Source organism: Schistocerca gregaria, chromosome 2 (genome assembly GCF_023897955.1).
Source record: "Schistocerca gregaria isolate iqSchGreg1 chromosome 2, iqSchGreg1.2, whole genome shotgun sequence".
Classification (NCBI taxonomy): Eukaryota; Metazoa; Arthropoda; class Insecta; order Orthoptera; family Acrididae; genus Schistocerca; species Schistocerca gregaria.
Window position 1 is genome coordinate 197,752,718 of NC_064921.1, and position 26,842 is coordinate 197,779,559.

General features: G+C 41.1%; 1 protein-coding gene across 1 annotated transcript in view; it reads left to right on the plus strand.

Moving 5' to 3' along the window:
• The first annotated feature begins 11,226 nt into the window (after positions 1-11,226).
• LOC126336677 (triokinase/FMN cyclase-like) overlaps positions 11,227-26,842 on the plus strand; it is a 141,728-nt gene continuing 126,112 nt past the window's right edge. The window contains exon 1 of the mRNA XM_050000625.1: positions 11,227-11,415. Within this exon, the coding sequence (XP_049856582.1) occupies positions 11,410-11,415 (6 nt within the window). The 5' untranslated portion in view covers positions 11,227-11,409. The remainder of the gene's footprint in view (positions 11,416-26,842) is intronic.

The window sequence follows — 26,842 nt, forward strand, 5'->3', positions numbered from 1 at the left end:
TGTTAGGGCCAAGAGTAAGGAGAACTTGAAGCCACCAACGTATTACTGAGCTGCAGTTGTTCATTCATGGTAATACTGCAGTACGTTCATACTTGCTGTCACTTCCTGGATAACTATTCGTTACTATTATTTTCATCCTAACGTCACGAAAAGTTTACAAGTCAAGGTAGACCCTTGTAAATTGTAGAATTCTCCTGATCCCAACTAATCCTGGTTTAACTGGATCCAGCCCAACAGATAGTGGTAAGCCAACGAACTGGAGTGTGGCTGACCATATGCAGACTAGGTGGGCCTCGTCTAATGGGCAGTAGAAATGCCTGCTGAGGTCATATTGACAAGAGATTATTATGGTCTTAATATACGTAAAAGTATTCCCCAAACTTAAATCACAGCAGCATAATTTATTTCTGTGAAAGCCCATTCCATGTAGGTTCAGATGTTACAATTTATTTACTCTTAATGGATGAATGTATGTATTTCTTTGTTGAAACTGTCTTAAATACATATTTTCCTTTGCTGTTATGAACAAATCGCACAAATAAGTCATATAAATAATCTTCGAAAACGATTTGTTCACCACAATGGAAAGAGTAGAAGACACACACAAAATTATGTTCCTATCTTCTTTTGATAAGCACTTACCAAATATTTAAGTGCTGCACTAAAGGAAATTAGTATAAAAGCAGGGATACCACGAAAGTAGTTTACAGTGTCTGGAACAACATGTATCGAGTTTATTATGAAGGTAGTAGATACATGTAAGACATAAACAATCGCGACGGAATTACATAATTTCTTTCGTAATACGAGTAACAAAATAAGGCTTAGCATCTCTTGGATGTAAATTGGCGTAACGCTCCTCACTGTCGTGTCGTATTATTGCATTGTTACTATTTTTTCCAAACTCTGTTCTTCTTAATTACTCCAGAAATTCTCTTCGGCATTGGTTTGGTTAAGGTTTGTAGCTCTTGCAGTGAAACTGTCCCTCACTCTTCTCATATCACTCATTCCAGCTTACACACGGCCTCTAATTATCTTCTATCGTAATAAACACCTCTTGGAAATATTCCCAAAAGGCTTTTCATGGGTCTCAAATCAGGGGTACGTGTAGGCTTGGGCAGTTCATCGATGTCTTTATCTTCATAACACTTTTTGGTTGTACCATAAACATGCACAATATATCTTGTTGAAACATTAGGATTTCGTCCCTTAGGTTGTCATAAATTCTAACCACTTCCGTCTCCAACATCTCAGTGTACCTGTTACAGTTCATTCTAGTGTCCAGTCAAGTAATACATGATTCACCTTTAGCGCAGAAGGCTGCTTAAGTCATAACTCTTCTGCCACCAAAATTTCTGCCATTGTTACCTGCTGTTCTGTTCCCAGATCACACCAACAACGTTGTAATTCATCCAGCCCATCAAAAACTGAACTTCTTGTCACCAGTGAAGGTCACCTTATTCCATTCTGAAGTCCATGATATATATTTTTAAACAAGTTTCAATCTAGCCTGTTTATGTTTTGGTGTTATTGCAGGTTTCTGCAGTAGTTTCTTGAATGCTAGATATTTGTTATGTCACAAAATTTGCCGTAGATGCCTGACAGTTACTGGCAACTGTAAATTAGCAACAAGTTGAAAAGGATAATGGTTTGTGGTCCTTGCTTTGCCCAAAAGTAACCGTTTCCATGCGTCAGATAATTTTCTACTCTGCCCATGTTTTCCTCTCTGTACATGTCATGCACCCAGTCTAACGAAATTGTCAATCACTGCACTTCAGTGGTTCAACTTCTTGGCGATCTGACGATTAGAGACTTTCATTTGATTGTACACATTGACTTTTGCTTTCTTATTACATGAGAATTGTTTTCAGCGTGGAATTGTCACTTACACTATTAAGAAGTCTCGTAACCGGTTGGCCCTGGCTAGTATTAGTACGCAATCTGCCTGCATATAATAACAATAAAGAATGAAAGGAAATTTTCCGTCATCACAATTGATTAATTAAGTCCCCTGCAACTATAAAAGCTACGAAACAATAAAGCACAAGTGTAACTGTTCTGTGTATGGAAGCGTGATTCAACGTACATGTATCTGGCACAGTTCTTCCTCAATACGACAAGATATTTTAGACACCATTTACAATGAACTAATTGAAAAACCAGAAATACTATAATTGCACGTAGAAACCAGAAATACAAGTCTAATACATGAACACGAGCCAGATGCTTTGTTGACTGAACCTGTGACCAAGAAGCATTGTCATTGAGGAAATGTGAAATAATTTTTTTTTTTTAGCTCCATATATATTGACGAAAAATACACTGTGATCATTGCAACATCTTCCAGCTATACATTACACCAACCGAACAGCATCTACTGTCCCAACAGAACAACAACTGCACACGACATCCTCTCAACAAGTACATCCCACAGCAACCTCTCAAGTACTACTGTCCCAGTGGAGGCGGCGGAATAATAATTTTTGGCGCAATCCCTGTCGCTCTGACTCAGTGTAGCCACCTTTCAAAATATCCAACCGACAATGTCAATTTTCCTAGAAATACCCATACCTTTATGCTGATTTCCACTACTGTATCCTGTCCTGTGAATCCTGTCTCCTGTGCAGAAAGTTCAGGATCTAACATTAGTCATCCACTTACTGGATTTTCAATGGTAGATCTAGGCGACCTGTACAGGGTTAATGGGGACTAAGGAGGACTCGGGGTGCTACACCAGTACCTCTATTCAACAAGTTCGAGGTGCTGAAACAGAAATTGAGCCAGTGGGACTCACTTCACTGGTTTTGGGGAAAGCTGTTTTGTCCAGTGTCAAGAGGTAGCAAACGCAGAAGCGTAAGGATCTGTTAATCGTCGGCAGTTCAAACATATGATGAACGATGGCGTCTCTTAAACTGCGGTCACAGTAGCACCGATGCCAGCCTATTCCGCCGACGGCCGATCTTTTCAAATAAGTGCGCCACTATGAGCGCGGTCACACTATAGCCAATCTCATTGCATGAACGTATAGACTTCGAACGATAATCAGTGAAATTCAGATGTTTATTTTCCTCAGTCACATCAACCGACGTTCTCACATACGTACTATGGGAAACTTGTGAGTTTGAATCAAGAAAGAGTGAGTATATGGCATCCCGAGGATAAAAATATCATAATCGTGATATAGTTAGGAATCTGTGGACCGAAAGTGCAGGTTTAGCGGAAACCACAAGTAGGCAAAATCGTTATCGGAAATCATAGGTGTGAATTATAATCCCACAAAATATATCGTTCAAGTGAGAAGGCTGATGTATCTTATGCTTAAAGTTACTGTGCTGATTCGCTTTATGGTTGTGGTAGGTGGGCATTTGCTGTCTACACATTGTTGTTGTTGTTGTTGTTGTTGTTGTTGTTGTTGTTGTTGTGGTGGTGGTGGTGGTGGTCTTCAGTCCTGAGACTGGTTTGATGCAGCTCTCCACACTACTCTATCCTGTGCAAGCTTCTTCATCTCCCAGTACCTACTGCAACCTACATCCTTCTGAATCTGCTTAGTGTATTCATCTCTTGGTCTCCCTCTACAATTTTTACCCTCCACACTGCCCTCCAATACTAAATTTGTTATCCCTTAATGCCTTAGAACATGTTCTACCAACCGATCCCTTCTTCTAGTGAAGTTGTGCCACAAACTTCTCTTCTCCCCAATCCTGTTCAGTACCTCCTCATTAGTTATGTTATCTACCCATCTAATCTCCAGCATTCTTCTGTAGCACCACATTGCGAAAGCTTCTATTCTCTTCTTGTCCAAACTATTTATCGTCCATCTTTCACTTCCATACATGGCTACACTCGATACATATACTTTCAGAAACGACTTCCTGACCCTTAAATCTATACCCGATGTTAACAAATTTCTCTTCTTCAGAAACGCTTTCCTTGCCATTGCCAGTCTACATTTTATATCCTCTCTACTTCGACCATCATCAGTTATTTTGCTCCCCAAATAGAAAAACTCCTTTACTACTTTAAGTGTCTCAGTTCCTAATCTAATTCCCGCAGCATCACCCGACTTAATTCGACTACATTCCATTATCCTTTTTTTTCTTTTGTTGATGTTCATCTCATATCCTCCTTTCAAGGCAACGTCCATTCCGTAAAAGTGCTCTTCCAAGTCCTTTGCTGTCTCTGACAGAATTACAATGTCATTGGCGAACCTCAAAGTTTTTATTTCTTCTCCATGGATTTTAATACCTACTCCGAATTTTTCTTTTGTTTCCTTTACTGCTTGCTCAATATACGGATTGAATAACATCGGGGAGAGGGTACAACTCTGCCTCACTCCCTTCCCAACCACTGCTTCCCTTTCATGTCCCTCGACTCTTAAAACTGCCATCTGGTTTCTGTACAAATTGTAAATAGCCCTTCGCTCCCTGTATTTTACTCCTGCCACCTTCAGAATTTGAAAGAGAGTATTCCAGTCAACATTGTCAAAAGCTTTCTCTGAGTCTACAAATGATAGAAACGTAGGTTTGCCTTTTCTTAATCTAGCTTCTAAAATAAGTCGTAGGGTCAGTATTGCCTCACGTGTTCCAGTGTTTGTACGGAATCCAAACTGATCTTCCCCAAGGTTGGCTTCTACCAGTTTTTCCATTCGTCTGTAAAGAATTCGCGTTAGTGTTTTGCAGCCGTGACTTATTAAACTGATAGTTCCGTAATTTTCACATCTGTCAACGCCTGCTTTCTTTGGGATTGGAATTATTATATTCTTCTTGAAGTGTGAGGGTATTTCGCCTGTCTCATACATTTTGATCACCAGATGGTAGAGTTTTGTCAGGACTGGCTCTCCCAAGGTCGTCAGTAGTTCTAATGGAATGTTGTCTATTCCCAGGGCCTTGTTTCAACTCAGGTCTTTCAGTGCTCTGTCAAACTCTTCACGCAGTATCATATTTCCCATTTCATCTTCATCTACATCCTCTTCCATTACCATAATATTGTCCTCAAGTACATCGCCCTTGTATAGATTCTCTGTATACTCTTTCCACCTTTCTGCTTTCCCTTCTTTGCTTAGAACTGGGTTTCCATCTGAGTTCTTGATATTCATACAAGTGGTTCTCTTTTCTCCAAAGTTCTCTTTAATTTTCCTGTAGGCAGTATCTATCTTACTTCTAGTGAGATAAGCCTCTATATCCTTACATTTGTCCTCTATCCATGCCTGCTTAGCCATTTTGCACTTCCTGTCGATCTCATTTTTGAGACGTTTGTATTCCTTTTTCCTGCTTCATTTACTGCATTTTTATATTTTCTCCTTTCGTCAATTAAATTCAATATTTCTTCTGTCACCCAAGGATTTCTATTAGCCCTCGTCTTTTTACCTACTTGAACCTCTGCTGCCTTCACTACTTCATCCCTCAAAGCTATCCATTCTTCTTCTACTGTATTTCTTTCCCCCATTCTTGTGAATTGTTCCCTTATGTTCTCCCTGAAACTCTGTACAACCTCTGGTTTAGTCAGTTTATCCAGGTCCAATCTCCTTAAATTCCCACCTTTTTGCAGTTTCTTCAAATTATTACTATTGTTTACTGGCCTTTTCATGCCAGAAGGGCGGTGATTCTGTTACATGAAGCAGTTTGCAAATGTGGGTATTACGCTTGTCCACTTTCAGTGCTTTAAGTGTTCGGAGTATAAATCTAAACTTTATCTTTCATGCATATGATAACTGACAGAGATTGAAAATTAGTTAACGTATGTCTGCACAAGTCCAAATAAATTCAGCAGAACATCGTGTTTGTAATCTTGGTTTTCAGGGCCACCACTAATTATCTTGAGTATGTAAAGCCGAAGACTCATACGTGAAACAGTATCAGATAACGAAAGCTTATTTCGAGTACTTATAGAGGTGCGATATGAGCTCTGTTAAGAAATCCGATACGCCCATTGAAGATGCACAGTTCTAGCTCAACTGAAACTAGATGTGATACTTCGGTATTTGAAATCTGGCGATTGCATCTTTCCAATATTTTGGTGTACACAATGTTCTGAAAAGTACAATTTCAGAGTTTTAGTGTTATATGTTGGATTCTATTTACGATGCCCTGAAGACTAATTTAAAAGCTATTATCTTCAGTCTCGCATCCCAAATACTGTGAAATGCTACATTTATTCAATGCCGCATTTTGAAGGCATGTTTTGTGCAAGTGCAATAAAAAGACACTGTGATATAAATAATTTCCTTTATTGAAAGCTACACTCAGTCTGAAATAATACTGGCACCAGAATCCTTGTTACTTTCTTTCTCAAATTCGCTAAGCAACTGTTTAAAGAGCTCTGAAGTTTTCAGTACTAGAATCTGATTATCTGAATATTCTGCCAGTATTGCACTAATTTTCAATATTGTTACAATAAAGTAAGCTGCTGTGAAATCACAAATCTGTCTTTCATTAATTAAATAATACTTGCTTACTCTCACACAAATTTTATCCATGCATCATATAGCAGAAAACAGCATCTACTTTCACCATGTAACTGAACCTTTATTTGTTCATAACCTCATTGGCAAAACCGGTATACTCTGAAGTCGCACATCATACCACTGTCGTATAATAAATCATATTTGGAACGTGTTTGGGAGAGATACTTAATGCAGTGTATCATTGAAACTACATATTTTCGTAATAAACAGGGTTTACTATTAAAAAATAAAGAACGGTATGTTTGCTTCAAAGGTAGTGGTTCCTTCTGATGCTACTCGATAGTGGGAGAAGGAAAGCAGTGTCACAAAGTTAAAGCGTTTTTTTTAACTTTTGCGGCAATGCTTCATCTCATATATTCCCTTCACTTCCCTTGTCTGGTAGTTTCAATAACTGACGACGCTGCACAGTACCAATACTCGTCACGTTCTTTTAAGACAGATGTACTTTTAAGACAGATGTAGCTTATTTACAGACATTAGCCATATTTAAAAAACTGAAACGCCACACTGCAGTACTCATCTCCAAGCACAGAAGTGTCGTTCTATCCACCCCACCCTTGGAGTTTAAAATCTAACCTACTTCATACACAGAATAGACTCTGGCCAACCTACCCTTCTTGACCCTGCCATGAACTGACAGAGGAATCGAAACACCATTGATAAGCTGTCTACTAATGTTATCGAGCTACCTCTGGCGATGGTATCTGACGACAATAGTCGGTGGCACTGTGTATGTAGTCTTGGAGAAATGGCAGCAAGGCACCAGAAACGGCACCAGGTATACTCAGTGCGTATGCCTGGGGGCCTCATTCAACATATTTAAGAGGCTATTCCAGCAGTCATTGAGGGAACAGTGTGCAACCAACTGCAGATTGTGGTACATGATGAAACAAACTATCCCTGTCGTCTGGGCTCCAAGATCATACTTGGACCATTCCACTGACTGGCAGCAAAGTGTAGGAAAACCAGCCTTGCGCACTGAGTTTCAATGAAGTTCACAATTTGCAGCATTGTCCCCAAAGCTGACCATGGCCCCCTTGGTTCTTACTCAAATAGAAGAATTGAACCAGAGACTTCGAAGGTTCTGTGACAAGCTCAGCTGCGACTTCCTGGACTTGTACCATAGGATTTAGAACTATAGGGCCCTGTTAAGTTAGTAAGGGGGGCAATACACATCAGAGACTTCTATCCAGATAGCTGGAGGGCGTATAAGATATCCTGCGAAACATAACTAAATGCCTACTCTGAAAACTAGCTATAACAGATAGTTTGGAACTCCATTCATGAAGGGAATACACTGGATCTAATGGCAACAAAAAGGCCTGACCTCTTTGAGGACGTTCACATCAAAACTGGTGTCAGTGTCTCAGTTGGAATTGGCCAACTCGTACAAAGTGGTTAGCACACTGGACTCGCTTTCAGAGGATGACGGTTCAAACCCGCATCCAGCCATCCTTATTTAGGTTTTCCGTGATTTCCGAAATCGCTACAGGCAAATGCCAGAATGGTTCCCTTAAAAGGGCTCAGCAGATTTAGTTCTCCATCCTGCCCGAATCTAAGCTTCTCCATCTCTAAAGATCCCGTTGTCGATGGGACATTAAAAACTAATCTTCTTCTCCTCCCATACCAAATAGAACTAACAGCAGACATTTAACGTATACAGATAAGAGCAGCACGCATAGTCACAGATTTGTGATTCTTGAAGTTTTCCCGGCATACTGAATGTTTAATGAGATTTCGGGATTGCAGCCAGATCACATTGACTTCTTGCCACGATATTTCGGTTGGCAATCGTCCAGCCATCTTCAGGTGAGTGTCCATGTGTCCATCACTGGAGACTGCAAGTTCCTGGAGTCCAGTTTATAGCAAAAAATTGGCGCGTAAACGCATGCGCATTGCCTCTGTCACAGGAGCGTCATCTATCTAAATCCGCGCCCTGTGGAGCTACTGTTCTATCTGGGGAGTGCAGGCGCATGCGTAAAGGTGAAAACGACATGTCCGCCCTCTGTCGGAATGCGCGCCCACGTCGCTAAAAACAGACGTCAGATGTCACCAGACGTGCCATTATGAAAAAATCTTTGAAAAACTTCCTTCATACTTTAGAGAGATAAACAATACGAATACTTTAAAAAAGTCTCTTAAAACATTTTTGGTAGAATACTGTCACTATAGTATAAATATCACGTGCATAGCAGAATAACCCAAAATTGGCATAGTTATAGTAAACTGACTAGCCACGATCACAGTATACGGGACTGCTGGAAGCGAAAATTGGACTCACCTGGTCCTTGGCGCATTCAGTTCTGGAAATTAAACCATTATTGTTTACCGTACTATATTATTGCTTTTCGTCGCTTAATTGTCGTCCTCGTATCTACTTTTTATTGATCGCCAATGAGTAGATTCTGGTTCAGTTTTTTGTCTATGATTATGTATAGATGTTTACTTAATGTGAACTCTGAGTCTGCAGGAAATTGCTGAAACGTTCACTGGCGTGGGAATGAAAGAAATCATACATGACTGGATGAAAAGTAATTCCGAAGATGAATTCAGTGTGATATCCAGTATCTGCAAGGATTATTTGTATTCTGAAAGTATGCAATTAAAAAAATCCAAAAAAATTAATGCCTGACGAAAAAAATGTATCGCAAAAAACGACGTCCGACAATTGACAGTTCTGCGTAGCGCTTCTAGATGCTTGGGTATGTGCTTAAAACGCAAGTGACTGAGGGAATTGAAGAAACTGTATCTTACATACTTTCGTTCACTTCAGCAGACGTGTGGTGATGGGTACAAACCACCAGGAAGAGAGACGCAACTCTTCGATAAATTTAAATAAAAAGTAATGTTTCTTTGTTGAAACATTCATTGATAATGCGTCTCCAGTTATTAATCTTTTGAAACTAACCAAAATACATATTTAATGCCAGAAGTAAGAATAATTTATATTTAAATAAATAAATACATAAATTCTGAAAATACTTCATTTTGGAAATATACTTTTTATTCACCTATCCCTGAAATAAGTTACATTGTTTGTCTCTAAATAAATTGGCAACTTTAGTCATGGTTCATGAAAAAAACTGGTGATTTTTCAAACTGGGGAACAATCAAGAATGCGGTGCCGCAAGGTTCGGTCTTCAATCCTCTGCTGTTCTTAATATATATTAATGACTTGCCATTCTATATTCATGAAGATGCAAAGCTGGTACTTTTTGCCAATGATACAAGTATAGCTGTCACACCCAACACACATGAATTAAGTGGTGAAATTGTAAACGATGTTTTTCAGAAAATCATTAAGTGGTTCTCTGCAAATGGGCTCTCATTAAACTTTGACAAAACACAGTATATACAGTTCCACACAGTAAATGGAATGACACCATTAATAAATATAGACTTGGATCAGAAATCGGTAGCTAAGGTAGAATAATCAAAATTTCTAGGTGTATGCACTGATGAGGGGTTGAACTGGAAAAAACACACTGGGGATCTGCTGAAACGTTTGAGTTCAGCTACTTATGCTATTAGGGTCATTGCAAATTTTGGCGATATACATCTGAGTAAATTAGCTTACCACGTCTATTTTCATTCTCTGCTTTCGTATGGCATCATATTCTGGGGTAACTCATTATTGAGTAAAAGACTGTTCATTGCACAAAACCGTGTAATCAGTATAATTTTTGGAGCTCATCTAAGATCATCCTGCAGACACTTATTTGAAGAGCTAGAAATATTCACTTGTAGCCTCACAATATATATATTCACTTATGAAATTTGTTATTAACAATCCGAACGAATTCAAAAGTAATAGCAGTGTACATGGCTAGAACACTAGGAGAAAGGATGGTCTTCACTACTCAAGGTTAAATCTAACTTTGGCTCAGAAGGGGATAGATTACGCTGCCACAAAAGTCTTTGGTCACTTACCTAATAGCATCATAAGTCTGACAGATAGCCATATAGCATTTAAAAGGAAATTAAAAGATTTTCTTAATGGCAACTCCTTCTACTCATTAAATGAATTTTTGGATATAGTAAGTGGGTAATTTCCCATCCACCACCGCAAAAAAAGAAAAAAATTGAGTGTCATGTAATATTTATATTTTGTCTAATGTAATATCTTGTCTAGACACCTTTTATTCACCTGACACGTTCCACATCATTACGAAGTGTCGTATTCATGATCTATGGAACGAGTACTAATCTAATCTAATTTAATCTAACCAAAAATAGAAAAAGTATATAAGTGAACTTACTCAAATCCGTAAAGTGAGTGAATACATTGGTTTAGCTGACGTGGCCTCTGAGACTAATTTCATTGGACAGAGAAAAGCGACTGAACGAAAAACCAATCGACTGACCACTGCTAATTTTGTTTACAATCTTCCCTGTTGGGAAATACTGAGTTCCCTGGCCTGGAAGCCAATGATCATCCCTTTTTTTGCAGTTTGCATGAATCATTCGCTTCACCACGGCAACAGTTAACGAATGCGTAGAGACAGTCTGTCAGTCTTTTCACTTTATTAGTTCGCGTCAAATAACACACGTCATGAAATACGAACTGTAGACGCCACATATAAGATGCTGCCTTAAAAGTGTCGCTCGACTATTTAAAGCCGATGACTGAACTACTTCTTCCAGACCCTAGTCTGAACAGCACCAGCTTACTGTGTTTGTTTGGCGAGGATATGGTAACTCAGTTATGTAAACAGTAAGATGGTCTCTGTTATACTTAGCACACTATATCACTCGTGCGTGGTGCAGTGACTGATGGGGTCAAGCGCGGACGACACAAGGTCGGTTGCTCATTACGATAACTGCTGGCCACTCCCGAGCCATTCATAGTTTGTGGCCGGCAGCATAGGAACAGCTCCTCTGAAGCCGTTGCTGTGCAGTCTGCGACGCAACGCGTTTAGCTGATATTCGGGCCTCTTCGCTCTACCATGACTGTAAGTAAACACCGCTTTGCAAACATTGTGTCAGCGCTATGGGAGACAAGCTGTCAAAGAGATTTGTTGCTTTCGATATGTACACAGTACAACATGACTGCGGTAATTTTTGTTTTTGTGCCAATGAATGTTTTGTTAACAGGTCTCCCTCCTTTCAGAGAGTCTGTTAAGAACTTTCCTGGATGTTTCTATGCGTAATTATCTGGTGATATTGTTTTTCTGTTAGACCTTAAGCCAATAAATGATAATGGTACATGCTAAGAAAATTTATGAACAGAGCACCTTCATCTGTATATTTTCGTCTGTACAGGATGCACGTGCTATGAGTGAAAAATATACCTACGCACTTGTACTCATAAAGTTTTTTTATAAAGTACAAAAATTGCAAAATCACAAATGGCATCTTATTTCTGGAGCATATAAAGTTTCGGATAACGAACCAAAACTATGTAACGATACTGATATTCTGGATTTAGGAGGATGTCTGCGGACTGATTTTGGAACAGCGTAAATATGTAGGAAAATCTGAACACTTTTAAGGAGCTAAAAACTGAAGTATATTATGTGAGCAAATCGTCGTTATAAATAAAAGTCACGGCTCTACGGGAAGTAATCCTACTCGTGCTAAATAACTTAAAAACTTTTAACTACGATGCAAATGGGAATCATAATCAGCTTTCAGATAGACCGTAGGCATATTCCACTTTTTCCGTTAGTGATGCTTTTTCCTGTTGTGTTTCTTCGTGCCTCATTGTTTGGAATTTCATGTTTTCTGGTCTATAAAACATTAATTGCAATCAAAGTAGTAGACTGATGCGATGTGTTATGTTTAAGCATGTTCTGTTTTCCTGTAGTTTACAGTAGATCGTGTTTCGGATCGTTATTTTGTAGTGAGTTAAGACTATTTTGTGAAACTATTTTAGCTCCACTTTTACTTTAGCCTAGTCACTGCACATCCTTTTCTATTATGCATACAATGAAATATTGAATTATGATAACACTTGCAGATTCCCCAACAAGAACTGAAACTCTTTCCAGAATTAGGTTTGGAGCTGAAGAAACTGAATTCCTTTTGTTGTTAATTTTCTTCTTACCAATACCTCACAAACCTATTACAGTAACCTGTAGGCAATATCTAATTTGTATTTTTGCAAGACTTGAGTGTTTCTGTGGTCAAGCTCAAACGCCGAAATCTGCAGCTGTTGGAATACTTTTCTGTCACTGTGTAACACTATAGATTTATACAGACATACTATGAATGTTGAAGAGGTCATCTATAGGCTAATGTGGGAAATAGCTTGACTATCGTTATTTGAATGACTTCACTTTGGGGGACGATAAGTGTTGTGGGATTATTCGAATTCATTCGTCTGATTATGTAAATGTAAACTAGTTTCCCACTACATCACGCATAAAGCACATTGAGTGTAAGTACTAGAGTACTACAATCTTTTTTCCTGGCCTCTTAACTTTTCAAAATCAACAGTGTTCCCACTCCACTTGCAAGCGATGTAGTATAGCTTCGCGGCTCTGGATAGAAGATGTGTTCTGGGAGACTTCAAATATCAGTTCGGCCATCCTCTATGTAAAAAAGATGGCCAGTACTTCCTTCGTCTCCAAAGTCATTCGACTACTGTAAAACGTAGAACCCTAATCAGAGTTATGGTAGTGACGGGGACCATCTGTGGTAGAGGATATGCCGAATGTTTCGAGTAATACGTGAAACTTGTACGTGAGTGCTGCGTATTTTAACCACAGTAGTTCTTTGTTTACAACTGCAGTAATTACATCGCTTTTCACGTGCCAGAGACGGGAAAGGGGAAAATTGTTTTCACGTTTGTTCCTGCCTACGTAAACAGTTTCTCTCTGGACATGGATTCTTACTCAGATCGTTTATTTCCCTGCGCCCATTAAACGTTGTAGGAATTTGTAGTAAAATTTAAAACACTGATCAAATGACTTGGCAGATAACACCGGCAGCTCTGCAGCTCTTCGCTGGCGACGTGACTGGGAGCTGTGTACAGTGAAATTGCGTCACTAGGCAACTGTTGAGAAATACAGGAAAACCTAATCAGCAGTTGGTGCAAAGACTGACGGCTGATCCTTAACATAACCAAATGAAATGTGTTGTGCTTTTACGTGCGAGAAGGTATTACAACTTTGCCGAGCAATCAATACCATACGACTATTGCCAAACTGAGACTCCCTAAATGAGTTCGCTTGATCGAGTTTGCAATTGATCTACTTGATCAACGAAATGTAGGCATCACAAAAGTACAAGCGACTAAAAATATCTTTTCACCCTCTATGTTCAATAGACAACGAACTTGTCATTTTATCCTCCTGTGTCATTTCAGGTCCACGTAGCGCAACGTTTGTACTTCCGCTTTATTAAACATTGTCCAGCGAGAACTTACTGCGGACTGTTAGATGTTTAAAACAGAACGGAAACTTGTTGGGGATCAAGGAAATTCTTGAGATTAATATCTCTATCTCCCGCGTCATTTCTGTCTAATACATCCGTCTTTTTTATGTTGTAACACTGAGATGGGTACCACTAAGTAGTTCAAGGTGTATGTAAACCACAACTTCAGCTGCTGTTAAATGACAGATAATATGGTCGTTTACAAATACTTTAAAGTGCTAACCGCCGTGGTAAACCGATCGAGAAACTGCATAATTTCAGTAAACAATTTCATTGGTTCAGATTAAGCAACGTGTACAATTTTCACTGAAAAACACTTTGAGATATGGAAGTCTAGAGCAGTTAACCAATGTAAAAATGAAGCTAGGTAATTAATAATGTCATTTGGGTTCGCAATAGTTTAATTCTACTATATTCTGTTTTTATCCCGTCGACTTGCGCTACAATGGCAAACTTAATGCACCAGCTTACAAGGGGAAGCTACGACGGCCGGATCACGGATTTACTTCACACTTTGTGCACGTTTAATAGCCCGTTGGGTCAACATAATGTGCAGGTGATAAGGCGTATTACATAGACGATTTCGGGAAAACTGCTACAGATATTTCACACATCAGTGATGTACCGGTGTGTCGCGACGTTGAGCAGTAGATTGCGGCGGCCATGTGGTTAGCGTCGTAGCTTCGTAATCGACGGTTCTCCAGATAAGAGACCCATTCATCCTTTTTTTTAATTATATTTTTTTCAACACTAATCATGATGGCCGAAATATAGAGGATATAAAATGTAGATTGGCTATGGCAAGGAAAGCGTTTCTGAAGAAACATAGAGTATAGATTTAAGTCTCAGGAAGTCGTTTCTGAAAGTATTTGTATAGAGTGTAGCTATGTATGGAAGTGAAACATGGACGATAAATAGTTTGGACAAGAAGAGAATAGAAGCTTTCACAATGTGGTGCTACAGAAGAATGCTGGAGATTAGATGGGTAGATAACATAACTAATGAGGAGGTATTGAACAGGATTGGGGAGAAGAGAAGTTTGTGGCACAACTTGACCCGAAGAAGGGATCGGTTGGTAGGACATGTCCTGAGGCATCAAGGGATCACAAATTTAGCATTGGAGGGCAGCGTGGAGGGTAAAAATCGTAGAGGGAGACCAAGAGATGAATACACTAAGCAGATCAGAAGGGTGTAGGTTGCAGTAGGTACTGGGAGATGACGAAGCTTGCACAGGATAGAGTAGCATGGAGAGCTGCATCATACCAGTCTCTGGACTGAAGACCAGCCTTTAAATCGGCCGCGGTCCGGTAGTATACGTCGGACCCGCGTGTCGCCACTATCAGTGATTGCAGACCGAGCGCCGCCACGCGGCAAGTCTAGAGAGACTTCCTAGCACTCGCCCCAGTTGTACAGCCGACTTTGCTAGCGATGGTTCACTGACTTCTACGCTCTCATTTGCCGAGACGATAGTTAGCATAGCCTTCAGCTACGTTATTTGCTACGACCTAGCAACGCGCCATGATCAGTTTCTATTGATATTGTCAATCATGTACCGTCAAGAGCGACGTTCGTCATTAATGGATTAAAGTTAAGTATTCCACCAGCTACGTCTGTTTTTCTCAATTCTAATTCCCTTGCCATGTTCCAGACCTCACGCCAGCCTGCGTGAGCTAAAACGCGTGCATTTCGGCCTCCTTTAGTTATACGGTTGGCTCTCCTGCCAACCACAACAAGAACTGTGCGTACAAAGCAACTACAGTTAGTAGTGGATAGACATCTGGACCAGATGAGCACCGTCAGATTCTACAGAGATGATGCGAAAGAATTTGTTCCCTTTCTAGCAGCAGTACGTCCTGGTTCGATGGTGCAATGAAGTGCACCTAATGACGGAAATAGTGCAGGTCATCCTCATTTTCAAGAAGAGTCATAGGACATACACTCCTGGAAATTGAAATAATAGCACCGTGAATTCATTGTCCCAGGAAGGGGAAACTTTATTGACACATTCCTGGGGTCAGATACATCACATGATCACACTGACAGAACCACAGGCACATAGACACAGGAAACAGAGCATGCACAATGTCGGCACTAGTACAGTGTATATCCACCTTTCGCAGCAATGCAGGCTGCTATTCTCCCATGGAGACGATCGTAGAGATGCTGGATGTAGTCCTGTGGAACGGCTTGCCATGCCATTTCCACCTGGCGCCTCAGTTGGACCAGCGTTCGTGCTGGACGTGCAGACCGCGTGAGACGACGCTTCATCCAGTCCCAAACATGCTCAATGGGGGACAGATCAGGAGATCTTGCTGGCCAGGGTAGTTGACTTACACCTTCTAGAGCACGTTGGGTGGCACGGGATACATGCGGACGTGCATTGTCCTGTTGGAACAGCAAGTTCCCTTGCCGGTCTAGGAATGGTAGAACGATGGGTTCGATGACGGTTTGGATGTACCGTGCACTATTCAGTGCCCCCTCGACGATCACCAGAGGTGTACGGCCAGTGTAGGAGATCGCTCCCCACACCATGATGCTGGGTGTTGGCCCTGTGAGCCTCGGTCGTATGCAGTCCTGATTGTGGCGCTCACCTGCACGGCGCCAAACACGCATACGACCATCATTGGCACCAAGGCAGAAGCGACTCTCATCGCTGAAGACGACACGTCTCCATTCGTCCCTCCATTCACGCCTGTCGCGACACCACTGGAGGCGGGCTGCACGATGTTGGGGCGTGAGCAGAAGACGGCCTAACGGTGTGCGGGACCGTAGCCCAGCTTCATGGAGACGGTTGCGAATGGTCCTCGCCGATACCCCAGGAGCAACAGTGTCCCTAATTTGCTGGGAAGTGGCGGTGCTCCCTAATTTGCTGGGAAGTGGCGGTGCGGTCCCCTACGGCACTGCGTAGGATCCTACGGTCTTGGCGTGCATCCGTGTGTCGCTGCGGTCCGGTCCCAGGTCGACAGCACGTGCACCTTCCGCCGACCACTGGCGACAACATCGATGTACTGTGGAGACCTCACGCCCCACGTGTTGAGCAATTCGGCGGTACGTCCACCCGGCCTCCCGCATGCCCACTATACGCCCTCGCTCAAAGTCCGTCAACTAAACATACGGTTCACGTCCACGCTCGCGCGGCATGCTACCAGTGTTAAAGACTGCGATGGAGCTCCGTATGCCACGGCAAACTGGCTGACACTGACGGCGGCGGTGCACAAATGCTGCGCAGCTAGCGCCATTCGACGGCCAACACCGCGGTTCCTGGTGTGTCCGCTGTGCCGTGCGTGTGATCATTGCTTGTACAGCCCTCTCGCAGTGTCCGGAGCAAGTATGGTGGGTCTGACACACCGGTGTCAATGTGTTCTTTTTTCCATTTCCAGGAGTGTATTTATAAGCCTAAATTGTTCACGTCATTCTGTCGCAGAATTATGGAACGTGTTTTATGCTCGTGTATTATGACGGTTTTGGAGAATTAAAATCTCCTTTACGAAAACCAACTTGGATTCCGCAAACAGAGATCTTGCGAGACTCAGCTTGATCTTTTCTTCCATGAGATCCACAGGGTTATGGACAACGACGCTCGAGTTGATGCATGCTCCGTAACTTCACGATGGCATTTACCACAGCCCCACACTGCCGTTTAGTGAACAAAATACGAGATTACCCAGTACCGGACCAGATTTGTGACTGGTTTCAAGACTTCCTTGCTGACATAACTCAGCACGTCACTCTCGCCGGAACAATATTGAGTGATTTAAAGGTAAATTCAGGAGTAAAGTGTGATAGGACCATTACTGTTTACACTCTGTATGAATGCCTTAATAAATAAAGTTGGAAGTGCCAGAAGGCTGTTCGCAGAGAGATGCTGCGTGGCAACGACAGAAAACTGTAGCGATCTGCACGAAGGCTAACTTTATTGGTGAATAGTGCAGGGATTGGCAGTTGACCCTCAACGTAAATAAATATAACATATTGCGCACATATAGAAGAATTCAACTATTGAACAATTACGTGGAAAGTACCTCCTGTAAAGTATCTAGAAGCGACCTAAGTTGAATGATCACACAAAACAGGTACCACGAAAAGCAGATTCCAGACTGAGATTCGTAGGAACAATCTAAAAGAAATGTTATTCATTCAAGAAAGCAGTTGCTTACAAAGCACTTGTTCGACTGATTCTTGGATATAGTTAATCAAAAAATGGCTCTGAGCACTATGGGACTTAACTTCTGAGGTCATCAGTCCCCTAGAACTTACAACTACTTAAACCTAACTAACCTAAGGACAGCACACACATCCATGCCCGAGGCAGGATTCGAACCTGCGACTGTAGCAGTTCCAGACTGTAGCGCCTAGAACCGCTCGGCCACCACAGCCAGCTATTGTTAATCAGTCTGGGGCACTTACCGGGTTGGATTAATAGAAGAGATAGAGGAGATCAACCGAAGGGCAGCACGTTTCGTTACGGGATTGTTTGTCCAGCGTGAGAGCGATACGGGGATGTCCAACAAACTCCAGCGGCAGACCACAAGAGGCTTTGTACATTTTGGAGAAGTTTACTTGAAATTCCGAGAGTGCATATTCTGGGAAGAGTCGGACAACAGAGTCTTGACAGATTAAAAATGTATCCCGACAGAGATTCGAACTCGATACCTTTGCCTTTCTAGAAAAATCTAAAGTTTGAAGGTAGAAGAAAGGCTGTAAGGAGAGGTCGTGAGTAGCAGTAGCAGCTCAGTCATTAGAGCAAAAATACCAAGTTCGAGTCTCGGTGCGACACGTAATTTTAATCTGCCAGAAGTTTCGTATCGGCGCATAATCGTCTGCAGAGTCAAAATTTTCGTTCAGCATAGTAATTTCTCCCATATATGTCTCGCGAAATGACCACAACGAGAAAATTAGAGCTAATATAGAGGCATATCTACAATCATTCTTCCCAAAACAATTCGCGAATGGAACTGTGAAGAGGAGGGTGGCGGAGGTGGCGGGAAATCAGTAAGTGGTACCAGAAGTAGCGTCCGCCACACAACGTCAGGTGGCTTGCGGAGCACAGATGTAGAGTCAGTTTTTTACGATAGCTGAAGCCCCAGAATTAAAACGACCAGTATTTTATTTGAACGAACCGTGGTTTCATACACACTAAGCTGTGATTAAATGTTGCAGAGTGATAGTGTGGGAAGAGTTTTATCAAATAGCAGTGCCGGTCGACGTTTCATTGTTGTAAATGCAGAGTTTCATTTCGTGTTCACTTCTGCTGTGTGGCTATAACAGGAGCACGTCGGATTATCTTGTAGGAACGGAGAGGAAAAATATTAAAATTACGTAAAGACAAAGAAAGTCGAACTTTTGGCATTAACTAAGGAGCGCCAACACTCTTCTGTTTATTCAATTGAGAAAATTTTGCAGGAAAAAGGTTCCCGTCCTACTTTATTATACCATCTATACCTAAATGTTATAGAACTGGTCTGGAATCTTACAATAATAAACTTTCCTGAGACTGAGAAGCTTATATCCGCAAATCAGCATCGTTTTACAAAGCATCGCTAGTGAGAAACCCAGCTTGCTCTTTTCTCATACAATATATTGAGAACTATGGATGAAGAGCAACAAGCTAGATTCCGTATTTCTAGATTTCGGGAAAGCATTTTACACGGCGACCCATTGCAGCCTATTAACGAAGGTATGAGCATATGGAACAAGTTCACAGATGTGTGAGTGGCTCAATGACTACTTAAATAATAGAACCTAATCTGGTGTTCTCGACGGCGAGTGTTCATCAGAGAAAAGGGTGTCATCAGAAGTGCCCAGGAAAGTACAATAGGACTGCTGGCGTTCTCTACATGCATAAATTATTTGGCGGATAGGGTGAGCAGCAATCTGCGGTTGTTTGCTGATGATGCCCTAGTGTATGGGAAGGTGTCGAAACTGATTGACTGTGGGAAGACACAAGACGACTTAGACAAAATTTCCAGTTGGTGTCATGAATGGCAGCTAGCCCTAAATTTGGAAAAATATAAGTTAATGCGGATGAGTAAGAAGATTCGTTCTATTTGCGAGTGGAACAGGGAGGGAAATGGCAAGTACCGTAGTGGTACAGGGTACCCTCCTCCACGCACCGTACGGTGACTTGCGGAGTACTATGTAGATGTAAATGGAATAAGATCGGTAGTCGTAATACATAAAGTATCTCGCTCCCTAACAAGACAAAACAACAGGTTATGTGTGTGCTACTAATAAATAAATGCCATATCACCTAACCTGATGCCAGCTTTCTAACGAAAAAGTTTCTTCGGTGACTTGAGTATCAGTTTCTCTGCTTTTGTATTCAAGCCGCTTCAGAAGACTTCACAAGATTGAAGGGCTCTCCTTCCAGACCTTACCACCGGAGGAAAAGTTGAAGTGGGCTGTACATAATCATTTCATCTATCCTGGCCGTTCTGAAACACTCAGTTTCAGTGAAGAAAATGACAGGCAGCTTAGTACTCGGCTCCCAAAATCTTATGTTTTGCACGTGTTCCAAATTGCATGCAGTCACCAAAGGACGTAGCCAGGATATTGTCAAACTGGGCCTTCAATGCAGCTCTTTTCATTTAACATTGAGGCTGCATCTCTGTAGGAATTGGAATCTGTCAGGAAATGATCTAGTACTGATAGTACATATTTTTCCTTTAATTGTGCATGTTTAATCATTTGATAGTGCATGAATGCTCGCATACATTAAGATTTAATTCCTGACTTCAGTTATTACGGCGTTACAAGAGTTTTAATAGGTTCTAGGCGAAAGGGGGAAGTGAGGAATGCACTGCGCAGTCGGCTCGGAAATATTCAAGCAGTCAGCTGAAAAAATCTTTTCCTGGATGACTAGATTGGGCGATATTATGCCATTTGAGCTATTAAAGATAGGATTTTTGGGAAACTTTTTGAAAGAAATGCAACCATCGCGTTTGGGCGATATTTTTGTTGATCAACGCGGTTTTTGGACGACACTGGAAAATCCAAGAGTATTTTTATACACTGATTTTAATTTAACGTTGTTTGTAATGATGTTCATTGCTCCGCTGCCTTGTGAAGTGCTGAAAATTACAACCCCAAAGTTCTACTAGTCTCCAAAAAAGGATTCCAGTGCTAACGTTAAACTGCAGCATATAGTTAGACTGTTATAGCAGTGCAGACATGCTGTATTTTCAACTTACAATAACGCTAGGATCGGTTTTCCACTTCTTTCTTTTCTCATTAGAAACTATCACAACAACAAGCAGCTCAAAAACAATAAATGGGTGCACTTACATTAAATTTTCCAGCAATCAACAGCTCAACATATTAACGAAACACGTGAGTTAGAGCAAGACAACAATGTAGGCCTACAGTAGTTGGTCTTTGCTAAAGTAGGGATGGACGATTGCCGACAGTGCTATTGACATGTCGATAGTTTAAAATATCGATGGCTATGGTTATTATCGAAAGTGCTTATCCACTTTTTCGCCGTATAATTGAAAATCAAAATATGTTTCAGTTTAACTGCACGGCAACAGGTCGTGCATGATTTCATTTTGGTAATGTCCGGAACTCCCAGAGACCCCTTTCGCTACGTCCTTGAGTCACGCCTTGTTGCCAGGAAACCTTCAGCTTTTCCTTTTCGTTTTGCATTGTTTGCTTTGGAAGTCTGCTGTGTTCTTGAAGGTAGCTTCTGTTTTAAAAGTGCACGTTCTTTCACACCAGGTTTACAGGGTTGTTGTTTCCGTAACTTTCAATGTAATTTTTTGTTTGCAACAGTCGCTAGACCACGCGGTCAATTTGCTTTCATTGTTGCCACAGGAGTGATACTTAGACGGACAAGGAAACTGAAAATATGACAAAATCATTCGCCACATTTACAAACCAAAGGTTTGAGGCAGAGGCCATAATTTTTGCTTCATTGTATTTTATCGAATGACCGGTAGAAATGAGAAATGCAGTGCTCAGAGCACACACACACACACACACACACACACACACACACACACAGAGAGAGAGAGAGAGAGAGAGAGAGAGAGAGGGGGATACGATCCCACGCCCGTTTTTTTTTTTCCCCTAAATGCATGGCCATCTGGCGCACTCTGTTCCGCCACGTCCTGCATATACCATAAATCTGGACCAAACCGGTATGGTAAGTAGGCGCGGTCGTCTTTCACGTTCTCGTGTCTACCGTTGCGAAACCTTAACGCAGCAATACCAATGCGTTGCGTTTTCCATAACGCTCGTTACCATACGGTGGGGGGGGGGGGGGGGGGGGGGGGGTACTTAAGCCCGCCCAAATTTTTTTAAAATACAAAATTCGTTGTTGCTGACTTACATTAACAACACTTTTTAAACGGGCACTGATGCGTATAAGTAGGGCCCGGAACCTGAAAATGTCATTTAGGGCACTCTTAGCAATATCATTGCACTTCGAAAGATGTGTACCACCAAGGGGTGTGGGGAAGAGGGTACATTAAAAAAACTTTTAAGACGCAAATTTCGTTATCTGTTTCTTACTTTTACTCGCAACATACTTTTTAAAGAGATATTGATGTATAAGTAAAGCCCTGAACGTGAAAATATGACATTCTTTAGGGAAATTGACTTCTACTACCAAGACTTAATATTTTGGATTAATTAACTAAACACACACAGTTTTTTGTCTTGTTTCTCAAATTTTATTATGGCTGTTGCACAACCTAGGCTTCTGGTTATAAGAACATTTTCAAGTGCAGGCAAAAAAAAGTGTTCACTTGATTTACAATATTTCAACAAGAATCTACAGCTGATTAAATTAAAATGTTTTTCGATTAAGTTTATCTGAAAAATTTGAAACATTTATGGAATCTGTACGAATAATTCACTACAGAGAATAAATATTTTACTTTAAAACTTCGAAAGGTTGGCATGAAGTATGCCCATGGTGCTGCGAGAGTTAAATTCCGTAAAATCGTGCGGATAAATCACCGCCAGATGACCATAGATCCTGCTTCTCCAACTGGGTCTGGACGACTGCCCTCAAAGGGGGAAAAGATGGCTTGAGCTCACTGCCTTTTATAAGTACGGTCGACTGAACCAGGGATTTCTGTCAGTCGGTTACTAAGGATTCTCAACAGTTCGAAATAAAATTGTTGATTCGTATATGCTACCTTAAAAGAAGAAGTGCACTGAAACGCCGATTAAAATGATAAGTTACAATAAATTTTTGGTTGCCCAACAATCTTTATTACCAAAAGTGATTGATTGCCCTTCCCGTACGATGAGGCAAGTATCAATTTTTGTAACTGTGCATCGAACATTTACAATAAACACACAAATGGCACACCAGTCTCGTAGGAAATGGCCTCCTATTTTCACTGCTGCTATACAAATTTAAGTATCTCTAATACAGTTTGAATTATGGGCGAACTACGGAAAATTCTAATCAATTAATGAAAATTGGTAATTAAACATGGGAAACTTACGATCTAAATGTTGTTGACGATTTGTGCTTATGTTGTCGCTACATGCCGCCGTCCTATACGTTTATCTGTCTTGTGTAGTGAATGACGCTGACTTCAACTAAACCTCTGATTCGATCGCCTCTCATTGGCTAAATCAGTGATATATATAAACATGTAAATAGCTAACTCGATTTCTCTCGATGAACGCTTTCGTGTTGTAGTTCGATGTTTTCTTTGGTTAAGTTGTTATAAATGTTCCGGTTATCATGGATAGTGTAAAAAGTTGGTACAAATCCCTTCTAGGCCCAGTAACTAATTGGATACATTACCTGCACAGCCAATCTGTGTAACAGAAGAAGTGCTTGCTGAGCTCTCGAAGTTGGCGTATCGCACTCTGTTGTAAGTTTTCAGGTTTACGCTATGTAGGACGACCAGATTTCAGAGAGAGAAAACCGGAACACTTGTGTTTATACATAACTTCATCACTACACTTAACGCTCACCTTTCTCGTCAGTTATTGCGATATTTTGAAATCGATAATAGGTCTATGCCGGAGCAGCTGAAAACCTACCTTCGATTTTGTGAATTGTAAAGGAAAACGTACGTACATACATTACATAAAAATAAAATTCTTTTCTTCAGAAATAACAAACACTCATGTAGGTTACACTTTTTATAGTAATAGTCAGGATATATTTTCTGCACTGATTAGTCATTTACTAGGTACTTAGCATGGTTTGCTAAACATAAAAATGATATAATATCAGTTATCAGATACAAATTGTGCACTTCATATTAAAATTTAAGATTTCAGTCTGTTAGAAAAGCGTGCAAACATAACAATATTCAATAAACACTGCTAACACATGCCACATTGCTGACATTCTCCACAAAATTAACTTCTGTACGAAACTTGCTGGCAGATTAAAACTGTGTGCCGGACCAAGACTCGAACTCGGGTCGTTTGCCTTTCGCGGGCCAGTGCTCTACCAACTGAGCTACCCAAGCATACCCCATCCTTACAGCTTTACTTATGCCAGTACCTTGTCTCCTACCTTCCAAACATTACAGAAACTCAGTTGGTAGAGCACTTGCCCGCGAAAGGCAAACGACCAGAGTTCGAGTCTCGGTCCGGCACTCAGTTTTAATCTGCTAGGAAGTTTCATATCAGTGCACACTCCGCTGCAGAGTGAAATCTCATTCTGGGGCTTCTGTACGGCTGTAGTCCTGTTAGGAGAAATGGTTTAAGTAAAGTATACTCCTTTGTACCTCCCCTGGTTTTGTTTTTACTTGTCTTGAGGACCATAAAGTGGAAGATCGGCGAGTTAGAGACGGGAGTACGTACTATACGCTTTTCTTTTCAATGCATATCTTACCCTTTCTATAGGCATAAGGCGAGTTCAACCAAATGCGGTAGGCCTATAAGCTGTGAAAATATATATTTCTATAACGTTCTACTTCTAGGAAACTTGTTTTTCTCAAATACTTAATTAAATGAAAAATATTATTGCACGAATTTTGTTTCTCGACTAAAAACCGCGGCAGTTATGTTCCGAATCATTTACTCGGGACACCAGGACATTTACGTGAAATCCGGACTCTCCCGGCAAAACTAGGCCATGTGGTCAATCCAACGTTACGCTTACGCAAATTTCTATAATGCTGGCTACTTGTTGTGATAAGTTCAACTTCCCTCACCTCTGGACCTGGCCAAGTTTGACAACTCCACGTGAGCCGAGCTGCTCTCGCCTCATGCACACCAACTTACTCAGCCTTTCGCCAAACATCAGAGCCGCCGTGTGGCCAGCGAAAGCGCTGCGGCGTGCCAAACAGGCAGCTGCACTCAAACAAAACAAATCACATCAGGGCTCTTTGCTATCTGTCGTGTGATAAGAACTTGATTCACCAGCCACCAACCATATCATACGGGGTACCAATTACTCGCAGGCAGAACTGGAACACCACCAGACTGTGTTTCCAGAAAACGGATAAAATCTCAGCAGATGTAGGGAACACTACAAACACACAAAAGGCGTACTACCTATTCCTTGTTAAAACAGGGCAAAAATTGGTTGTCAGTTTATCATAAGCTTTGAAGAGACGCTGTGCCAAGACATGATTTCTGTTCTGGATTGAAGTTATTTCTGTACACTGTACAAAAAGTTGTGCCAGGGTGACAAGTTGCAGGATCATAGTGCAGTTAGGCCAGTTTTACCCACATTTCCGTTTCTGAAAAAGGACCCCATGTGAAAAAAGCTTTTTAGGATGTACACTACGCTATAGATGTAGCTGAAATTTGGCAGAAGTTCATGCGTGCTCGTTGGGAATATTCTTTACAAATTTTAACAAAACTGAATATAGTCAAGCTGGGACGCCAGTGTGAACTCAATATGGTGATAGAACAACTTAATCTTTTAAGATATGTAGGAGGCTGTACTGACAGCTGTTGAACAGTCATGCTTGCACCAATGATACCTGGATTCTGAGGCAATTCTCAGCTTTTCGTGACAGCTGACTGGTGTGGCAAAGGCTGATAGCCTTAACATTGTCCTCATAATTGAATATGGTCATCTGATTGAGAGATATTCCGAATACTTTAAATGGAGCTCTTTTGTTTCTTTGATGATCTCAGGCACACACATTCTTACCTGTACTGTTGGGTGGAGAACTGTAAGGACTGGCTCCATAGGTGACACACGCACTAGTCAGAAAGCAGATACCCAACTTACTAGATTGCATGTTGTGGGCACTTGAGGACTGTTTGTTGTTGTTGTTGTTGTTGTTGTTGTGGTCTTCAGTCCTGAGACTGGTTTGATGCAGCTCTCCATGCTACTCTATCCTGTGCAAGCTTCTTCATCTCCCAGTACTTACTGCAACCTACATTCCTCTGAATCTGCTTAGTGTATTCATCTCTTGGTCTCCCTCTACGATTTTTACCCTACACGCTGCCCTCCAATGCTAAATTTGTGATCCCTTGATGCCTCAAAACATGTCCTACCAACCGGTCCCTTCTTTTTGTCAAGTTGTGCCGCAAACTCCTCTTCTCCCCAATTCTATTCAATATCTCCTCATTAGTTATGTGATCTACCCATCAGCACCACATTTCGAAAGCTTCTATTCTCTTCTTGTCCAAACTAGTTATCGTCCATGTTTCACTTCTATACAAGGCTACACTCCATACAAATACTTTTAGAAACGACTTCCTGACACTTAAATCTATACTCGATGTTAACATATTTCTCTTCTTCAGAATCGCTTTCCTTGCCATTGCCAGTCTACATTTTATATCATCTCTACTTCGACCATCATCAGTTATTTTACTCCCTAAATAGCAAAACTCCTTTACTACTTTAAGTGTCTCAGTTCCTAATCTAATTCCTGCAGCATCACCCGACTTAATTCGACTACATTCCATTATCCTTTTTTTTTCTTTTGTTGATGTTCATCTCATATCCTCCTTTCAAGGCAACGTCCATTCCGTAAAAGTGCTCTTCCAAGTCCTTTGCTGTCTCTGACAGAATTACAATGTCATTGGCGAACCTCAAAGTTTTTATTTCTTCTCCAT